The sequence below is a fragment of the Monocercomonoides exilis genome (genome assembly GCF_001643675.1).
Source record: "Monocercomonoides exilis strain PA203 chromosome Unknown scaffold19-1596985, whole genome shotgun sequence".
Lineage (NCBI taxonomy): Eukaryota > Preaxostyla > Oxymonadida > Polymastigidae > Monocercomonoides > Monocercomonoides exilis.
This window is the reverse complement of record NW_027150564.1, coordinates 890,788-907,105: the sequence shown is the minus strand read 5'-3', so window position 1 is coordinate 907,105 and position 16,318 is coordinate 890,788. Positions and strand designations below refer to the sequence as shown.

At 34.1% G+C, this 16,318-nt stretch overlaps 5 protein-coding genes across 5 annotated transcripts; 3 read left to right on the top strand and 2 right to left on the bottom strand.

Annotated features, from left to right (window-relative positions):
- Nucleotides 1–1,355: 1,355 nt before the first annotated feature.
- On the top strand, nt 1,356–3,782 carry MONOS_9571 (putative UBX domain-containing protein 1; the record flags this gene model as incomplete). Its single annotated transcript, XM_067880086.1, has 9 exons — nt 1,356–1,454; nt 1,515–1,591; nt 1,652–1,752; nt 1,827–1,938; nt 1,993–2,191; nt 2,301–2,419; nt 2,525–2,650; nt 2,806–3,042; nt 3,297–3,782. 9 exons carry the CDS (start codon nt 1,356–1,358, stop codon nt 3,427–3,429), a joined length of 1,203 nt encoding a protein of 400 aa, XP_067728518.1. The 3' UTR covers nt 3,430–3,782.
- Nucleotides 3,781–6,371, bottom strand: MONOS_9570 (uncharacterized protein). The gene has a single exon (XM_067880085.1). The coding sequence runs from the start codon at nt 6,203–6,205 to the stop codon at nt 4,484–4,486; it is 1,722 nt and encodes a 573-aa protein (XP_067728517.1). The 5' UTR covers nt 6,206–6,371; the 3' UTR covers nt 3,781–4,483.
- A 2,867-nt stretch (nt 6,372–9,238) lies between these two features.
- Nucleotides 9,239–10,120, top strand: MONOS_9569 (uncharacterized protein). Its single transcript, XM_067880083.1, has 3 exons — nt 9,239–9,355; nt 9,418–9,578; nt 9,645–10,120. Exons 1-3 carry the CDS (start codon nt 9,257–9,259, stop codon nt 9,700–9,702), a joined length of 318 nt encoding a protein of 105 aa, XP_067728516.1. The 5' UTR covers nt 9,239–9,256; the 3' UTR covers nt 9,703–10,120.
- Nucleotides 10,121–10,595: 475 nt separating this feature from the next.
- Nucleotides 10,596–13,143, top strand: MONOS_9568 (putative serine/threonine protein kinase; the record flags this gene model as incomplete). Its single annotated transcript, XM_067880082.1, has 2 exons — nt 10,596–12,407; nt 12,658–13,143. The coding sequence occupies 2 exons, from the start codon at nt 10,596–10,598 to the stop codon at nt 13,141–13,143; spliced, it is 2,298 nt and encodes a 765-aa protein (XP_067728515.1).
- Nucleotides 13,144–13,977: 834 nt separating this feature from the next.
- MONOS_9567c2 (putative alcohol dehydrogenase) lies at nt 13,978–15,577 on the bottom strand. The gene is made up of 2 exons (XM_067880081.1): nt 15,523–15,577; nt 13,978–15,461 (listed from the first exon to the last, which is right to left on the bottom strand). The coding sequence occupies exons 1-2, from the start codon at nt 15,553–15,555 to the stop codon at nt 14,316–14,318; spliced, it is 1,179 nt and encodes a 392-aa protein (XP_067728514.1). The 5' UTR covers nt 15,556–15,577; the 3' UTR covers nt 13,978–14,315.
- Nucleotides 15,578–16,318: the final 741 nt, after the last annotated feature.

Genomic DNA, 16,318 nt, shown 5'->3' with positions numbered 1-16,318 from the left:
GTATATTCTGCTCATCCCGTTTTTTCAATAACTTCAAGAGGAATAAATCTAATAGTAACTCTCAAAATAAACCTTATCCAAGTTAACTTTTGTTACGCACCAGACTTTCATTTTCGTTTCGACTGAATACTGAAAAAAATATAATAGAAATCTCGGAGAAATTAGTTTTTGAGTTTATCCGAGATTTCAAAAAAATTTTTTCATGAGCACATATGTGGATATTTAGAAAGTTTTGGACATAAAATGAGTATTTATCAAAGAGATATGTTTTGTTAAAACTTATCAGAATTATTCCTCTTTTTTTTTTTTTTTTTTTTTTTCTTTTTCTTTTTCTTTCTTTCTTTTTTTTTTTTTGAAGAAGAGAAATCGATCTTTTCTAGTATTTTGAGCACAATCAATACACCATTTATTATTTATTTTGCAACACAATTTATTATTCGAAATTAATAAACTAATTATTCGAAATTGGAAAACTTCTAATTCAAAATTAATTAAATTGAGTATTTTTATAAAAAAATTTTATTGCGAAAAATTGGTTTTTGGCTGAATGTTAAAAAGTGATTAAAATATTATATCATTTTATAATTCGTTAAAAGGATGAGAAATTGAACCTCTAATTTTATTATTTGTCGAAAAACATGAAAATTTTTGATTTTTCAGAAAAAAAATCATCATCAATGAAATCGGATAATTTACAAATGAATTCACCTCATATTGTCCGATTATGCATTATTCAATCAAGAAAAGTTATTTGAAATTAATGATCTTAAGATAAATAATTAATATCTATATAAGAATTCCGAAAATGCATTCATGGATTTTTCAGTTGTAAAAAAAATTAATACTCAGTTTGTTAAATAGATACAAAAAATTCTTCATGATTGGATAATCTGTAATCCAACAATATGAGATGTTATAATTCAAAAATTATCCGATTTCCATGATGATGATTTTTTTCTGAAAAATTTGAAATTTTCGTGTTTATTCACAAATAGTAATGTTAGAGGTTCAATTTATCATCCTATTTAAGAATAATGAAAAAACAAAACATTTTTTTATCACTTTCCGACACTCAGCAAAAAACCAATTTTTCACAAAAATTTTTTTGTAAAATAATATTCAATTTTATTAATTTTAAATAAGAAGTTTACCAATTTCGAATAATTAGTTTAATAATTTCGAATAATAAATTGTGTGGCAAAATAAATGAAATAGAAAATAAAATTTCAATCACATAAAAACCCGATATTGAAAAACTCAAATCTTTCAGAAAATGCAGCTAGAAAAGGTTAGTATTATTATATCAAGAATTAAAAAAATAAAGTAAATAAAAAATTGATCTAGACCATATAAAAATGAACATGCAACAAAAAGAGGAGGAATTTATAAAAATTACTGGTAAAACTCGGATGGAAGCCAAAAGATTTTTGGCTCTTGCAAAGGGGGATCTAGAGGTTAATTGTTGGATTTTGTTGTAAAAGCATTTGACATTTAAAATTTCTCCTTTTGAAAAGACTGCAATTTCTTATTCTTTTGGAGATGCTATTCCTGACAGTACTCCCGAAGAACACTCAAGCCACATCCAACCTATGTTCTTTTTTTGATATGCTTTTTGTTCTTTTTGATCAGTTTTTGCTGATACTTTATCAAGGGAGCAACCACCTCCGAAATGGGGCTCGAGCAATAAAAGGCGCAAAGGATTTAAAACTATGGCAGATGTTGCAAATGATGATTCGCAGGACGATGATGATGGTACGTTACTTTTGAAAAATGTTCTTAAAATATTATTTTTAAAATACGACATTTGACTTTTTTTTTTGGGAAAGATACGCAAAGATATATGTCAACAGATGGACAAAGCGGAAGATTGACGATTGATCCATCAAAAAAAGAAGGAAAGGAAGATATCTACTCAAAGCTTTTGAAGCAAGCAAAACCGTATGTCATTTTGCTTATTTTTTTGAATATTGACAACGATTTCGATATTGAAAGAATGACCGAAGAGCAAATGCATAGAAGCGCGATGGGCGATGGTGAAGACGAAGATTTCATTGATCCTCATTTCACAAAGAAAGGAAGCGCTGATTTTTGGAAAATGGGAGGCTCGTCACTTGGATCAACAGATACTCCTTCTGTGACCATTGACAACCCTTCACAGCCTGCTGGTGGGGCTGGACGAAGGCCCGAAAGAGTATTCGTTGATACTTTGTTTTTCAATCCATTGGATTATATTTGAATTTATTTATTTATTTATTTATTTATTTTTTTGATTGATTGAATTGAAAAAATTTTGCTTATAGGGAAAACAAAATGTGATAATGATAAACATGTACAAGAATGGATTCACTGTTAATGACGGCCCTCTTCATTCCAACGAAAACCCGCAAACGCAACAATATTTGGCTATGATTTCTGCAGGGTTTGCAATTGCAAATACAACTCTTTCATTTTTTTTGAATTCATTTGCTATCATTATTTAATGCCTTACCTGTACATTTTTTTATTTGAACAACTATTTCTATAGTCAACTTCCTCCTCCTCTTGTTCCAGCTGGAGCAACTCCGCCATTCACAGTATCTTTGAATGATAGACGAGGAGAAGAAGCACCGAAGCCACCAAGAGATTATTTCCAAGAACAGGGGCATTCATTGTGTGTATTTGATATTTGAAAAGAAATGGAATATTTGAGCATATTAAAATAAATAATCTGCTTTTTTATTGGAATGTTTTATTTATTTATTTATTTATTTATTTTATAATGTTATATTACGTTAATAATTGACTTTGATTACACGAATATCAAAGAGGTGGGCAATCGTCTGCTCAGCCAAGCAAAGCATTTGTTGGAGCGTCTGCACGCTCCGATGGCCCTTCATCGACAGTGAAAGCTGCTCCTGCAGTTTCGCAGCCCACTTCACAGCCTTCTTTATCTGATCTGTCACAAGAGGAATTTATGGTGCAATGCCGTTTCGAGTCTGGGCAGACACAACGATTTGTCTTCAACAAATTCAGCAAGTTGAGAGAGCTGGAGATAAAAGCACAGTATGACTAATGATTTTGTGAGAGGAAATTAGTGATTGTATTTTTTATTTTACTTTTTTCTTTCTTTTTGTGAATGCACATGCGCGTGTGCGTGTGTGCATATGCGTATGTGTTGTGAAATGTTAATTTCTTCTTCTTTTCTCCTTCAACTGCTTCATATTTTTACTGATAAATTGATTGTCATTGCCAATCTGCTAATTATTCGATATTTTTTCCAAACTTTAATATAAACAACAACAATGTTTTTTTTTTAGGCAAGTGCTGAATCACACTCGCATCGAGATCTCTCAGCCATTCCCTCGCAAAGTGTACACAAAGGATGACATGAACAAAACACTGGCTGAATTAAACATGAAGAATGCATCTGTGATTATCAGGGCGTTGTAAACAAAGTAAGCATCAATCAGACTTGGTTTATGTGAAAGGCATATTTTGATGATTTGATTGGTATTTGGAATTTAACGTGCATTAAATGTTTATCTGTTGAAAGAAAATTGCGAGATTCGTGGAGAAAACAACAGAATGAATAAAATTTTATAATGTAGAAAATTATACAGAGGAAAAGCCTTTCACAAATCAAGTTTCTTCTTTAAATCCTTTTAACATCTTTCTCAAATCAATTCTCAAATATTCAACGTTTAATTCATTTTTCTATTCTTTTCTTTTTTTTTTCTTTTTCATCTTTTTTCTTTTTTTTTAACTTTGCACGTCATGCAAGATCTCTGGAATTTTTGAGGAAATAAGCATTTGTTTTCTCACTTTTACGAGGAAAAAAAAGGATGTTGATTCAAAAATGAATGAAAGAAAGTGAAGCTAAAATCATAACTGAGTTCACATATATCACAGTGCATCCAAATGTTTGCTTCACATAACATGCAATTAACAACAACATGAAGATCAATCAATTTCACATTGAAGAAATCGTTGCAATCAATTGAAATAAGAAACAATTCAATTCAAAAAACATGACTGACAAAAATGTATCTGGACTTAATAAATAAAACATTCCAATTGAGAGAAAATGAAAAATATATAAAGAAGAATGAGAAGTCATAGAAATAAACATAAAGAATGCAAAAACAGTCTTTCAAGATAAAAGCTGGATGAAAGAGAGAGAGAAAGAGAAAGAGAAAGAAAGAAAGAAAGAAAGAAAGAAAGAAAGAAAGAAAGAAAGATAAAGGCAGTTACACTGAATGAATAATCAAAAGACGAACTTTTGGTTTATAATTTCCATTGCTTCCATAAGCAAATACAATCAAATAATAACATTTTGCAATGGTCAGATTCATAAAAGACTATTTTATTCAAGGCCAACGTCTCACAATATTTGAATGCAAAAAACAAAAATAAAAAGAAAAAAACATTTTTTAAATAAAAATGCATAATAATAATATTTCTCCGTTAGTTCTTCGAAAAATAGAAACAAAGAAGGAAACTCTGTTTATTCTTCTCCTTTGATCAGAGATGCTTCGTCACTTGCTTCGGTTTCCTCTTTAGAATCATCATCGTCGTTATCATCATCGTTTCCAGTCGAAGTTACACTTTTCTCGATCTTTTCATTTTCTTTTCCTTGTTCTTTCTCATCTTTTTCTTCATCATTCACTCCATTTTTCTCTTCTTTCTCATTTTGCTGCTTCTTTTTCTTTTTTCCTTCGGCAGCTGACTTTCCCATTGCTTCTCTCACACCTCGAACTCTAGCTGCTCTTCTCTTTGCCTTGTTCACCTTCGGCATTATATGCCTGTTCACTTTCAGCAGCATATTAAGCACAGCTCCCATCGTTGGTCTTTCTGCTGGCTCCTTCGCCCGGCATTTCTCTATCAGCTCAACCAGCATCGTCGCTGCTTCCTCATCAAACCCTTGCAGCATCGCACCGGTCTTCGCTGCTTCTGCACTCAGCGGCTCGCCTCGCTTGATAGCCTCAACAGCTCCAGCCACATCGAGACTGTCGTACGGAGTCTGCAGCGTCAGCATCTCCCACACAACAGAGCCAAACGCAAAGACATCCACAGCTGTCGTCACTAACTTCGCTTCCTCTGCCTCAAACTGCTTCTTTTCCTCCTTTTCTGCAAGCCTCTCGTCCGTCCTGCCTCTTTCTTTGTTCTTCCCTCTCTTTATGTGGTACTTCAGACCTACAATCTCTGGAGCTGCCCATCTTCTGTTCTCGTCTCTGCCAACTGTGTCCCACTCGCCAACCAAATGGCCCGACTTGCGGATGTTGAGATAGAGCTGCCCAGCATCGTCGTACAGCACCGTGTGTGTAGACAGCGTGCCGTCCATGATCGCCTTTCCGCCCTGGTTATGCAGCGTTGCCAAAGACCTGGCAATGTCATTCAGCGTGGGAATGATGGCAGGGCGACTTGTTCGCATTAGATACGGGATCGCCTGATGCGAACCGATATTTGGAGCAGACGACGATGAGCCAGACGGTGATTGAGAGCGGTGTACAAGAGCCTGCAGATCAATCAGCGATGAGTCAGTGCTTTTCATTGCTGTTGTGTGAAGCAGCACATGAAGAGAATATTCTGGATTGACAGCATAAAAGATCCAAGGCCTGTGCGAAGGGAAGCCGGGAACATACGTAGAAGGATAGGGAAGAATAGGCCCGGGGTCTTCAAATTCAGCTTTTGCTTTTTTGACTCCTTTCTTATTTTTTCCTTCTCCTTCAGTCTCATCTTTTGCTCCTGCTGTGGCTGCCGCTACTGCCCCAGGAGACGCAGAGTTCGCAGGAACAATTCTACCATTTGGAGACGAAGGAGCTTTTTTAGATGATGAAATCCAAGGAAGTGCAGGCTTGACCTTCATTTCCGGGCGAGATTGCCTTTTAGGAACAACTGGCTTTAAAGAAACTGTTGTAATTGACGAAGATGCGGGAGCTGTCTTAACTGAAGGTTTTGAACGAGAAGCAACATTCTTTGGTTTTGATAATGGCTTATCAAACAAAGAAGTATCCTCTTCAACAAGACCCGTTTCATCATGTACTGAATGTTTATTTTCTTTTGACTCTTCAATCTCCATTCTTTCATATTCACCAAGTTCGACTTCCCTCCTATTTCTTTTCAATTTTCTTGTTTCTCTACGCCCTTTCCAGCATTTGTAAATCCAAACAAGAAATGTGATTGTCATGCCAATACCAACAACAACGGAAACAATGGTAATAATCATTGAGATCTGTTTTTTCTTCACTTCTTCTGTGACCCCTGAACGTTTAATTATTTTTCTAATTTCTGACAACTTTTCACTGTCTGTTTTTTGTAAATCTTAATGAGCAAAACATAATTATCATATATTTCAAATTATTTCAATCATACTTTCATTATTTTCAAAAATAAATATTTCAACATAATTAATAATGCAAACCCGTTGTCAACAAATTTTGCATTAGAAGATAAAGTGATGCTTATAATTGATAAAAGAAAAGAAATCATTTTGTTTATAAAAATATGGTGATTATGATCTTGCCCACCATTAAATATCATCTGTCCATCCAGAAACAAATTGGATTTTCTGATGTGAAGGAGTTGATTTCAAATAATCCTTAAAAAAATAAAATATTATTGTCTTTTCCGTTTCGGATATTTCAAAAGCAAATAGTTTTTCTATGTTCTGATTGATATTAGCAGACATCTTACAGATCTGTGCTTCATTTCAAAAGATAATTTCCTTCAACGCATGAACTAATGTTATTAAAAGTGCATTTGATGTGTCAACCTCCTTCTTTAATTCATAAAACAAATTTTCATTTTTGTTGAATTTTTTTAAATTTCATTTTTCGAGAAAAACCTCAAAAAAGATATCATATTCTTCAACATTAAAAAATTGCTCTCTATCTTATTTATTAATTTGCTTCAATGACTTGTTCAATGTTGAAAAGGAGATTTCAGATTATTGCTTGAAGCATTGGTAATTGTGTTATGCACCAAAAAAGTGATGAATGAATTCATTACTTCAATTGACAATTCACTTCGATCAATAATACAAAGTTTGTCGAATTCTTTTCCTGGACAAATAATACCATCCCCGTCTTTGGAAATAAAGTCAACTGTTCACCAACTTTGAATGCTTCTTCCTCATTACAGTGTTTCTTTCTTGTAAATTCACTGCCGGAAATGGTTAAGAGAATGAAATTCAAGGAAAATCGATGAAAAATGGTAAATATGTCAAAAAGAAAAGAATGAAGAAATTGAAAAGAGTTGAAAAATGTGAAACAGGAAATACACTTCATCGGATGGATGTACAATAGTCACTTTTCAAACAAATTTTACAATGAATGGCTTGAAAATAGTCAGATTCGCTCTGTCATCTTCAGTCATAATACTATTCTCCATTTCAATAGCTTCTCCATTTTCTATTGATTTCTTTGTTGTTTATCTTACTACAAATGCAGTTGTTCAATGTGTTAAATAAGAAACATGCAAATGTTTAATTTCCATGTTGCACTTTTCTAAAAATGTCTTAAGCAAACATCGACCAGGATCACAGTTAACTTTTTGCACATATGTTTGATCGAGAAAATTTGTATTCGAACGCACTTCATTCACTATCACATAACAAACAACACAAAAGACCTATATTCTAAACAAAAAGAGAATCCATTAGAATTTGCAGATTTTATTCAAAGATATGAAAGGAAGCATCAAAAAGCAAATCGTGGGAATTGAAGGAGAGATTGTTCGAATGAAATGTAAATTAAATGAAAAAAGTTATTACAGAAAAAGTTAGAACAGACATATTTCAGATGAATAAGTGAATGAAGTACAAACAAATCAAATGCAAGAAAATTTTTTCTTTTTGATAAATGCCTCATCGAGATGCAGAACGTTGTTGTGATGTCATTTCTTTTTCAAATAAAATGGCATTTGAAATGATGATAAAATCTTGCTTCACTGATTAATGGACAAAGATCTATCAAAAGAAAAATATTGCTCATTGTTAATTTTTGCAGCATAACACTAATGTTATGGATTATAAATGATGAAGTGATGCAGCATATTATAAACATTCTCACGTTCTGTTAAATATTAGTTTCATGTTTTGTTTGATGTATCACTTATTCCTCGATGAGTCATTTTTTCGAGAGTATGATTAAACGTTTCGTGTGAAAATGAAGTTGCATTTTTCCTGCAAGCGAGATCAATCACAGCCTTCTGGATGAATGCATTCACCAACTGATAAGATGAGAATGAATGAGCTTCTTTCGTCATTTGAACGTGAGAAGTATTTTCTGTTTGCAATATTTTTTTTTATTTCCTTTTTCAAATATAAAAGTGGATCATAATGTCGAAAAAAAGAATAATAGCATTCTCTCGTCACTGTCAAACTTGAGAATCATCTTCGTGTTATCGATCATTTTTGTTGTTATGCATGTATCCGGTTAGTTTTCTGCAGCTTGAATATCTGGTGTTATCTTTCAAAGAAAGAAGATTAATATCTTTTAGTGAACATTTTATGAATGAACATTGCTTCCAAGTGTTTAAATCTGCTCAATTCAGAGTTCCGAAAACCTATCCAAATTCTTATCATTCTATCCATTTCTCTTTAAATTTTAGGTGAAGGAAGATAGAAAGAAAGAAAAAAAAATAATCTAAGAAAAGTTGTTTATCACTCAAAAAATCCGATAGAGTTGATTTTCATATGCTATTTCAGATATTTAATTTACCAATATTTTTTGTTGAAACTTTTCAATTTTGAAACTCTTTTAAATAGATGTGAAATGGAGTGATACAAATATGACTTGTGGAAGTTCTTGAGACGATGAAATCCAAAACATTACAAGATATCCAATCACCGCATCAGCATTTTTGAACAATACAACATTGATCTTGTACAATTTTGGAAAAGGGGAGTTTTGAGTGAAGTTTCTTGCATAAAAACAAATGATTGTGAAAATAAAAGAATTTTCGATTGAATGATATTAAGAAACACGAAAAAAGAATTCTTGCAAAATATGTATCAACTATCTTATTTTTTCTCTTATCACATTCATAAATATTTCTGAACAACATATTTCTCTATACAGAAGTTGTTTATTGTTTCTGAAACAAACAATAAAAATATGTCACTCTTTTCTTAATTCAAATATTCAAAACAACAAAAATGATATTGTTATGAAAATATTTTGTTTTTTAAATGCATTTTGTTTTTCATTTGATTCACTTTTCATTAATACGGATCAATTTGATTATTTGAAACCACAATTTTTTTGAAGAAATACTCATGGCAGCGATTACGCCTGTCGATGCAGAAAGGGTCGCATCTGACATATCTAAGCAACTTACCGCAATTATCTCAGACGTTAACAGGATTCTTCATGAAGTTTGAAGTTGCTGTAGTTTTTGCATTGCGATTTATTTTCACTTTTTTTCTTCTTGCAAAAGGATTGCAAAATCACAGGTGCGCACATGGACCTGTGCAAAGTTTCAATGGAAGAACTATTGACAGAGCTTACAGAAGATGCAACTCAAATGGAGGGTTTTATTTTTAAGATGCAACAACTTCTAGCTGAATTGAATAGTGTTGAAACTCTCGCAGTGAAACTGTATGAAATTTTCTTCACAATTTGACAGTTTTTTTTTAACATTACAAATGCGATTTTGTTCTTTAGAAATGAAATAAAAGAGACATTGGGAACGTTGGAGAATTTAGCAATGCAAATACTTTAAAAACAAAGCATTTCATGGGTCATCCATTTCACTGATTTAGTATTTTGTTGAATATTTTTTGCTGATGTTTTTTGTTCGAGTGTCTATTTTTATATCACTGTTATTGTTCATTTTTTCATTTGAAGGATAAACGTTTAGAACCTGCTGTTTTCGCTCATATTTATATTTAGGAAAATCGTTTTCTGCTCTTTAAAGTCAAAAACTTCGTATTTGAGAGATGAATGATTTTCATAAATAATAAATCGTTTGATTCAAAATTAGAACATTTGCTATCTCGTTTCAATGCGAAAAAAATACATTTTTTCAAATTTTCAAGACCAGTTTCGTCCATTTTTCAATTCTTAATTTTTTTTAATTTTAAGTTTTGATTGCTTGTGTTTTAATGGGGGATATTCGAAAAAGTTTCTGTGCGTGATGGTTTTTGTTTTTTTTTTTCAATTTTTTCGATGAAGTTTCTTTCGATGCAGTGAATTCGAAAATACTCATTCGTGTTATCATCCATTAAGAGCCATTCTCACGTACTTCATTTTATGGTTCATTGTGAATATGAACAAATTTAATAAAAGGAGTACAAACTGCAAAAGAACTTATATATTCGTTCCCAATAACGGTGAAAATGTCAAAAGATTGTTTCCCCTTTTTTCCACTTATAAATTTGGAAACAAATAACATGTTTTTCTGTCCAAATTGTATTTTATTCTTTGTTAGAAATATGAGAAATTGCATAATATTAGAATATAATTCTTTTCATTTTCTCTTATTAAAGTCTTTATTTTTTCACAACAAACTTTAAAACTATTTAGCATTATTTTCGAAAAAGAAAGAAATAACTAATTTGTTATATAAATCGATCAAACTAATTTTATCTTTTGTTTTAAAAAAGAATTAAAGATATGATTTGGGTTGGTTATTTGGTACTAGGAATTGCTGGAGTATCTGTTTTCTTGCTATCACTTTTCTTGGCAAAATGCCTCCTCCGAAAAGAAACTGAAAGCCAAATTTTAACAATAATAACCATGGCGTTATCTCTAACACTTTCAATTATATGCGTCATGCTTATTCCCGTGGATGTCTATAATGTAACAACTGTCACAAATGCTAAAGGAGAACTTCTGAAGAATGTATCTTTTAAAGACCTTGAAAGCAGACAAACTGCACTTCGTGTAACATACTATGTTGTCTTTGCAGCTATTTTTATTGTTGCTTTCTTCCTTGTTCCTTTTTCATATTGTTTTTATGAAGAGGGCGGAGATGACAAAGCTACATGCGCAAGAAAAACTTGCAGGTCAATGAGATATGTTATAATTATAATAATAATTTTTGCGGTCATCTTCATTGCGGGACTTTTTATGAAATCCGAACCTCGTGCGTCTGCAAAGGACGAGTGGATTAAAAACATGCTTGACTCAAAAAACAAAGGGCAGGGTGCCATTGACTTCACGCTTGCTGTTATGATGTTTCTTGGAATACCATTTTGGGTATTGTACGGACCCTGCGGGATGAGCATTCTGCCTGTCTCACTTCTCGCTTTATGCAATAAGAAGCAGGATGACTCAGATGACGAGACCCTCAACAAAAAGCGAAGGATTAAGAATGAGAAGTCAAAAGCAATAGCTTCAAAGTATGCAGATCGCGGAGGGAGCAATGCCCGCTCCATGGACAAGCGGGACCGCAAGGCGCTGTCAAAACTTGAGCGAGAACGCGCAGAACTGGACGATACGCTGCAGCTGCGGAAGGACTCGTCAAACGTCGAAAAGAAAAGCTGCTTGCGCAACTGCTGCTTCGTGTGTGCGTTTCCGCTGCGCATCATATTGGGCCCGATCTTCCTTCTGCTTGCGATCTTCTTCGTGGTGTCGCTTGTGTTTGCCGGAGTCACATACACAGTGAAGCTTGCGTCGAACGCAAAATGGAGCGTGACGTCATCCGGACAGCCGATGGATCTGGCCTTTGTGGAGATGGCAAAGGTGTTCCCGATCGACTTCATCATGTTTCTTGTGCTGGTGTCCTTTGTGTTCCTGTCGATCCTCACCACGTTTTTGGCCATGGGCATCTCGTGCCCGTGCTGCACATGCTTCCGCGTCCGCATTCGGAACACGCGGCAGCAAGGTGTGCTGCTTCTTGGCGCCCTGATGATGTTCATGTCCCTGGGGTTCCTTTCTGCCGTGCCTTACATCATGCCCCAGTACTACACATTCGGAAAGCAAACATACGAGGCATACGAAGTGAAGGCGGCTGCTCCTCAAGTTGTTGGAACAGAAACATCATTTTTGGAGCAGACACAGTTGTCTGATGGTTCAAGCTCTCTTGCAATGACATCAGAACCAAGCAGCTTATCAGAGTTTATAAGCCTTGCAGTTAGTCAACTTTCTGAATATTCTGAAGAGCCAACAGAAGCTTCGTTGAGCTCAGATCCTGCTGTGGATCAAACAGATCTCTCTTCTTCTGTTTCTTTTTCTTCAACCAAAGCCTCTTCAATTAAGCTTTCTCAACCAGTCAGCAACGAAGAAGATCGAGTCAGAAAGATCTATGCCTGCGATATTCCTCATGCAAACCGCACACAAACTGAGTTGGAGCAGAGTGGATTTTGTGTGATGACCGAATTTGCGATGATTATGACGAGAATCCAAGTTGGAATGGCCTTCTTCGATTCTGTCTTCTTTGTAGCTCTTTTTGCGTTCAGTGTTATGTTCTTGCTGGGATTGTTGGTATGCTGTTGTTACTTGTCTTTGTTGTTTTGAATGCTTTTTGGGTCTTAATGCTATTCGATAATTTTCTTTTGAAATCACTTTTTTTTTGAATTTTGTATTTTGTGTTTATGATTTAATTTTGTTTTATTTTTCATAATTCTTTTTCTATCTCTCTATCTCCATCTGTCTATCTCTCTTTCCTTCTATCTCTCTATCTCTCTCTCTCTCTCTCACTCTCTAAATTTTCATCATTTTCCCCTTCTCAAAGCGTGCAATGTGCCGCTGCTGTGCGCACAAGCCGCTCTTCCGGCTGATTGAAGCAGTGGCTGCAGGCGACGAGGAGGACTTTGACAACGAGTTCACCGACGAAAAAGAGTGGGGCAATGAAAGAGGGGCAAAGCTGTTTTCGAGGGGAAAGATGAGAAAGAGGGCAGATTATGACGACGAAAGCGAGCTGACGAGGAATGTGAAGAACGGGACGGGCATCTGGGCGTCTGGCTCGAAGTTTAGTAAAGACACAGGCAGCACAGCTTCTTCTGGCTCTGGCTCTGGCTCTGGCTCTGGTTCTAAATCTGCGTCTAACTCTTCGTCTCGTGGATCTTCTTATGGTGATTCTCCTTCTTTTTCTTCTTCTTCTGCTTCTGGCTATTCGAATAGCTCAAGTGGCAGCTATTCTGGTGGAGGTTATTCAAGCACAGGCTTTGGAAACACATCGTCCTCTGCTTACGGCGGATTTGGTGATTCTTCCTGGTAAATTTTAGAAAGAGAAGTTTTTAAAAAGGTGAAAATTTTCAAGCTGTACTTATTTTTTTCATTTTTTGAGTGTGTTTAAAAAAAGTTTAATTTATTTATTTATTTTCTTTTTCTTTCAATGAAAAAACGATAGTTTGAGTTTTTTTTTATTATTTTGTTTCAAAAAACGCTCGTTTTAATTTTTTTTCTTTTAAATTTTTTATTTCTTCTATCTGATGTTTGACTATTGTTTTTTGATACAATCTCTTTCTTTGTTCTCTCAAAAAAAATTAATTATTTTTGTATTTTATGAGGTTTTTTCTGATCTTGCTTCTTCTCACATCACTTAATAAAGCAATCCTTTTTTACACAAGTTGTTTCTCATTTTAGAAAAAAAAAGTTTTATTCATAAAATGCTCTTGCTTGATTATTTATTCGTATCTTTCCCTTGCTCTTCCTTCATTGTTTGTGGTCATTTTTTGAAAATTTTTATGAAAAGCACTAAAATTTGAACTTCAATAACTTATTGACAAATGAAAATTGAAAAATATCTTCAGAAATATTCCATTTGAGATTCATTCTAATCTTGATTTTGTGATAAATTGTAACTGATTCAAAAGTGCCAAAATTCATTTGATGTTTTCGTTTGCACAAATACGATGTTCATAATCGATTAAACTAATGTAGCAAATCTCTCAATTTATACAAATTGTTTTTTCTTCAATTCCTTGCTGAAAAGCAATAATCTCTTTCAATATTTAACAAATAAATTACTGCTTTCACTTCAAAGAACAGTTTTTGAAGCAATTGAAGTTGTTGAAGCAATTGAATAACCAAAAACACATAATCCAAGCAATTTGTCGAATGGTTGCAACATGTTGAAGTTGGGGGGTGATTTGGAAAAGCATTAAATGGAAATATTATTTCACGGTGCAGACAAAAAATAAAATACACCAAAGGAAATCGCACCATTTCAAGGCATCAAACACACATACTCACACACACACAAGCAAACAAACATAAAACTATATATTTACAATAACTAATGTCCAATCGGAAAAAGTAAAGAAAAAGAAAATTATTATTATTATTTTTTTTTGTCTTGCTGATTCTCCCGATTGTCAAGTTCCCCGATTGCAAAATTAAACAACGAACCAGCAAGCATTTTTAAATATTCAACAATTCTTGTAACACTTAAAGTGACGACACTCCTGCTGCTATCTCCAGCACCTTCTTCGTGTCTTCTGCCTTAAGCTGATACAACCCCGAAATCGCTCCGCTCTTCTGGTGCGCTTGCTCAATCTTCACAATTTCTTCAATGTTTTCTGCTGTCAATTTCAGATCCTGGAGCGTCATTGGTGTTCCCCAGAACGCAAACAGTTCCTTCAGCTTCTCCAGCGCTGTTTTCACGTCTTTTGTGCCATAAACCGTCTCTGCCCATTCCTCAAACATTTCTCCGCACATTCCCTTCTTGTACAGCCAGGGATAGTATGCAAGCGACACAACTGCCAATCCTTCTCCGTGTGCAATCTTGTCATTGAAAGCAGAGATGGCGTGTTCAATCCAATGCACATTCCAGTCTCCTGGAAGCAGGAACGATGGCAATCCCTGTATTGCCAGAGAAACTGCCCAGCAAAAGTTTGTGCGTGCCTCGATATCGTCTTTGTTCGCCTTTATTCTTTCCATCGATCGAATAAGCGATTTTTGCAATGCCAAGTTCACTTGGCGTGTTGTTATGTTTTTGTTGTCCGGAGAAAAGTATTGCTCCATCAGATGAGACATCGAATCCACAGCTCCGCACATAATCTGGCGCCAAGGCAACGAAAGCTGAATCGCCGGATCCACAGCACTTGCCACGGGGAAATTCAAAAATGCTGGAAGTTTTGCGTGTTCTTCTGGGTTCGATACAACAGATCCAGTGTCCATCTCAGATGCAGTGGCTGATATGGTTAGAACAGTGTAAAGAGGCAAGAATTCTGATGGGGTTTGAGCTTCTTTCTTGTACAATTTCCACACATCCTCAGTCATTTTTGCTCCAGCGCAAATTGCTTTCGCTGAATCAATGACGCTTCCTCCTCCAATGGCAACAACTGCTTCAATTCCTTTTGATGTGTCTTTGCATATGGCTACCCCCTCGCGAATTTTGGAAATAAGTGGATTTGGCTGAACACCCCACAACTCTTCATCGGATATCCCATTTGCAGCCATAGCCTTCTTAACACGGTCGTGTACGCCATTTGTCTTTGCTGATCCGCTTCCAAACAAAAGCAACACTTTTTTAATTCCGGCCTTTTTGATTTCTTCTGCAAGTTGCTCAACTGCTTGTGCACCTAATATGTACTATTACAGGAGAAAAAATCATAGTGTGCAAAACAATATAAAATAATTGTTTGGTTCGTACCTTAACTGGATTGTAAAAAGTTTGCGTTGACATGATAATTATCTCACTAAAAAAAGCGGACCATAAATTATATTTTGTTTGAAATGTGAAAAATATTTATTTATGGTTTTCGATTTGAATGTTTATTTCAAGTATTAAAATAGTTGATTAATTAGCAAAAAATAAAATAAAATAAAATAAAATTGATTGCCTAGTTTTCATTATTATAAACATGACACAATTGTGAATGAGAAAATGCAATAATTTTTCAGGACGAATCAGATTTGATATTTTGATGTTAAAAACTATCTAATTCGATGAACAGATAATTTAAAAAATAAAAATATATTTATTCTTCAATAACAAGAATTTTAATGACATGCACATTGGTATAATACGCCGGACAAATCTGTTTTCTCAACAGTTATACAACTAATAGTTCTTTTTATTTTTGAACAATTTTCCTTATCACAGCAAACTTGAATAACGCTACTGATTTTATTTTTATGTCATTTGTTAAATTAAAAAAATTACTGTTGAAGTTTCTGAGAAATAGGATTTCGAGTTTCTCCGAGATTTCAATATTTATTTATCATAACAATAAGATGTGTAATTCTTTTTGAAAAGTCGCAAAAGTTTAACATTCAGGAATAATTATTGTTGATATTTTTCAATCAATTTTTGCAATCGTTCATTTGAATTTCACAGAAACATTGGCAGAGTCAAACAAATATTACTTGCACGAACTGCTTAGTATTTTGGTGTTGTTTGAAGTTTCAGTACCAGAAAGAATTTGAAATGTCAAATTTTGAAAACC

What these genes read in the sequence shown, in the direction of transcription:
- MONOS_9570 (XM_067880085.1), bottom strand. Translation starts at nt 6,205, where the DNA reads ATGATTATTACCATTGTTTCCGTTGTTGTTGGTATTGGCATGACAATC.
- MONOS_9569 (XM_067880083.1), top strand. Translation starts at nt 9,257, where the DNA reads ATGGCAGCGATTACGCCTGTCGATGCAGAAAGGGTCGCATCTGACATA. An exon ending in TTAACAGGATTCTTCATGAA is followed by an intron (nt 9,356 to 9,417) that starts GTTTGAAGTTGC and finishes TTCTTGCAAAAG; the next exon opens with GATTGCAAAATCACAGGTGC. An exon ending in GAAACTCTCGCAGTGAAACT is followed by an intron (nt 9,579 to 9,644) that starts GTATGAAATTTT and finishes TTTGTTCTTTAG; the next exon opens with AAATGAAATAAAAGAGACAT.
- MONOS_9567c2 (XM_067880081.1), bottom strand. Translation starts at nt 15,555, where the DNA reads ATGTCAACGCAAACTTTTTACAATCCAGTTAAG. An exon ending in CTTTTTACAATCCAGTTAAG is followed by an intron (nt 15,462 to 15,522) that starts GTACGAACCAAA and finishes CTCCTGTAATAG; the next exon opens with TACATATTAGGTGCACAAGC.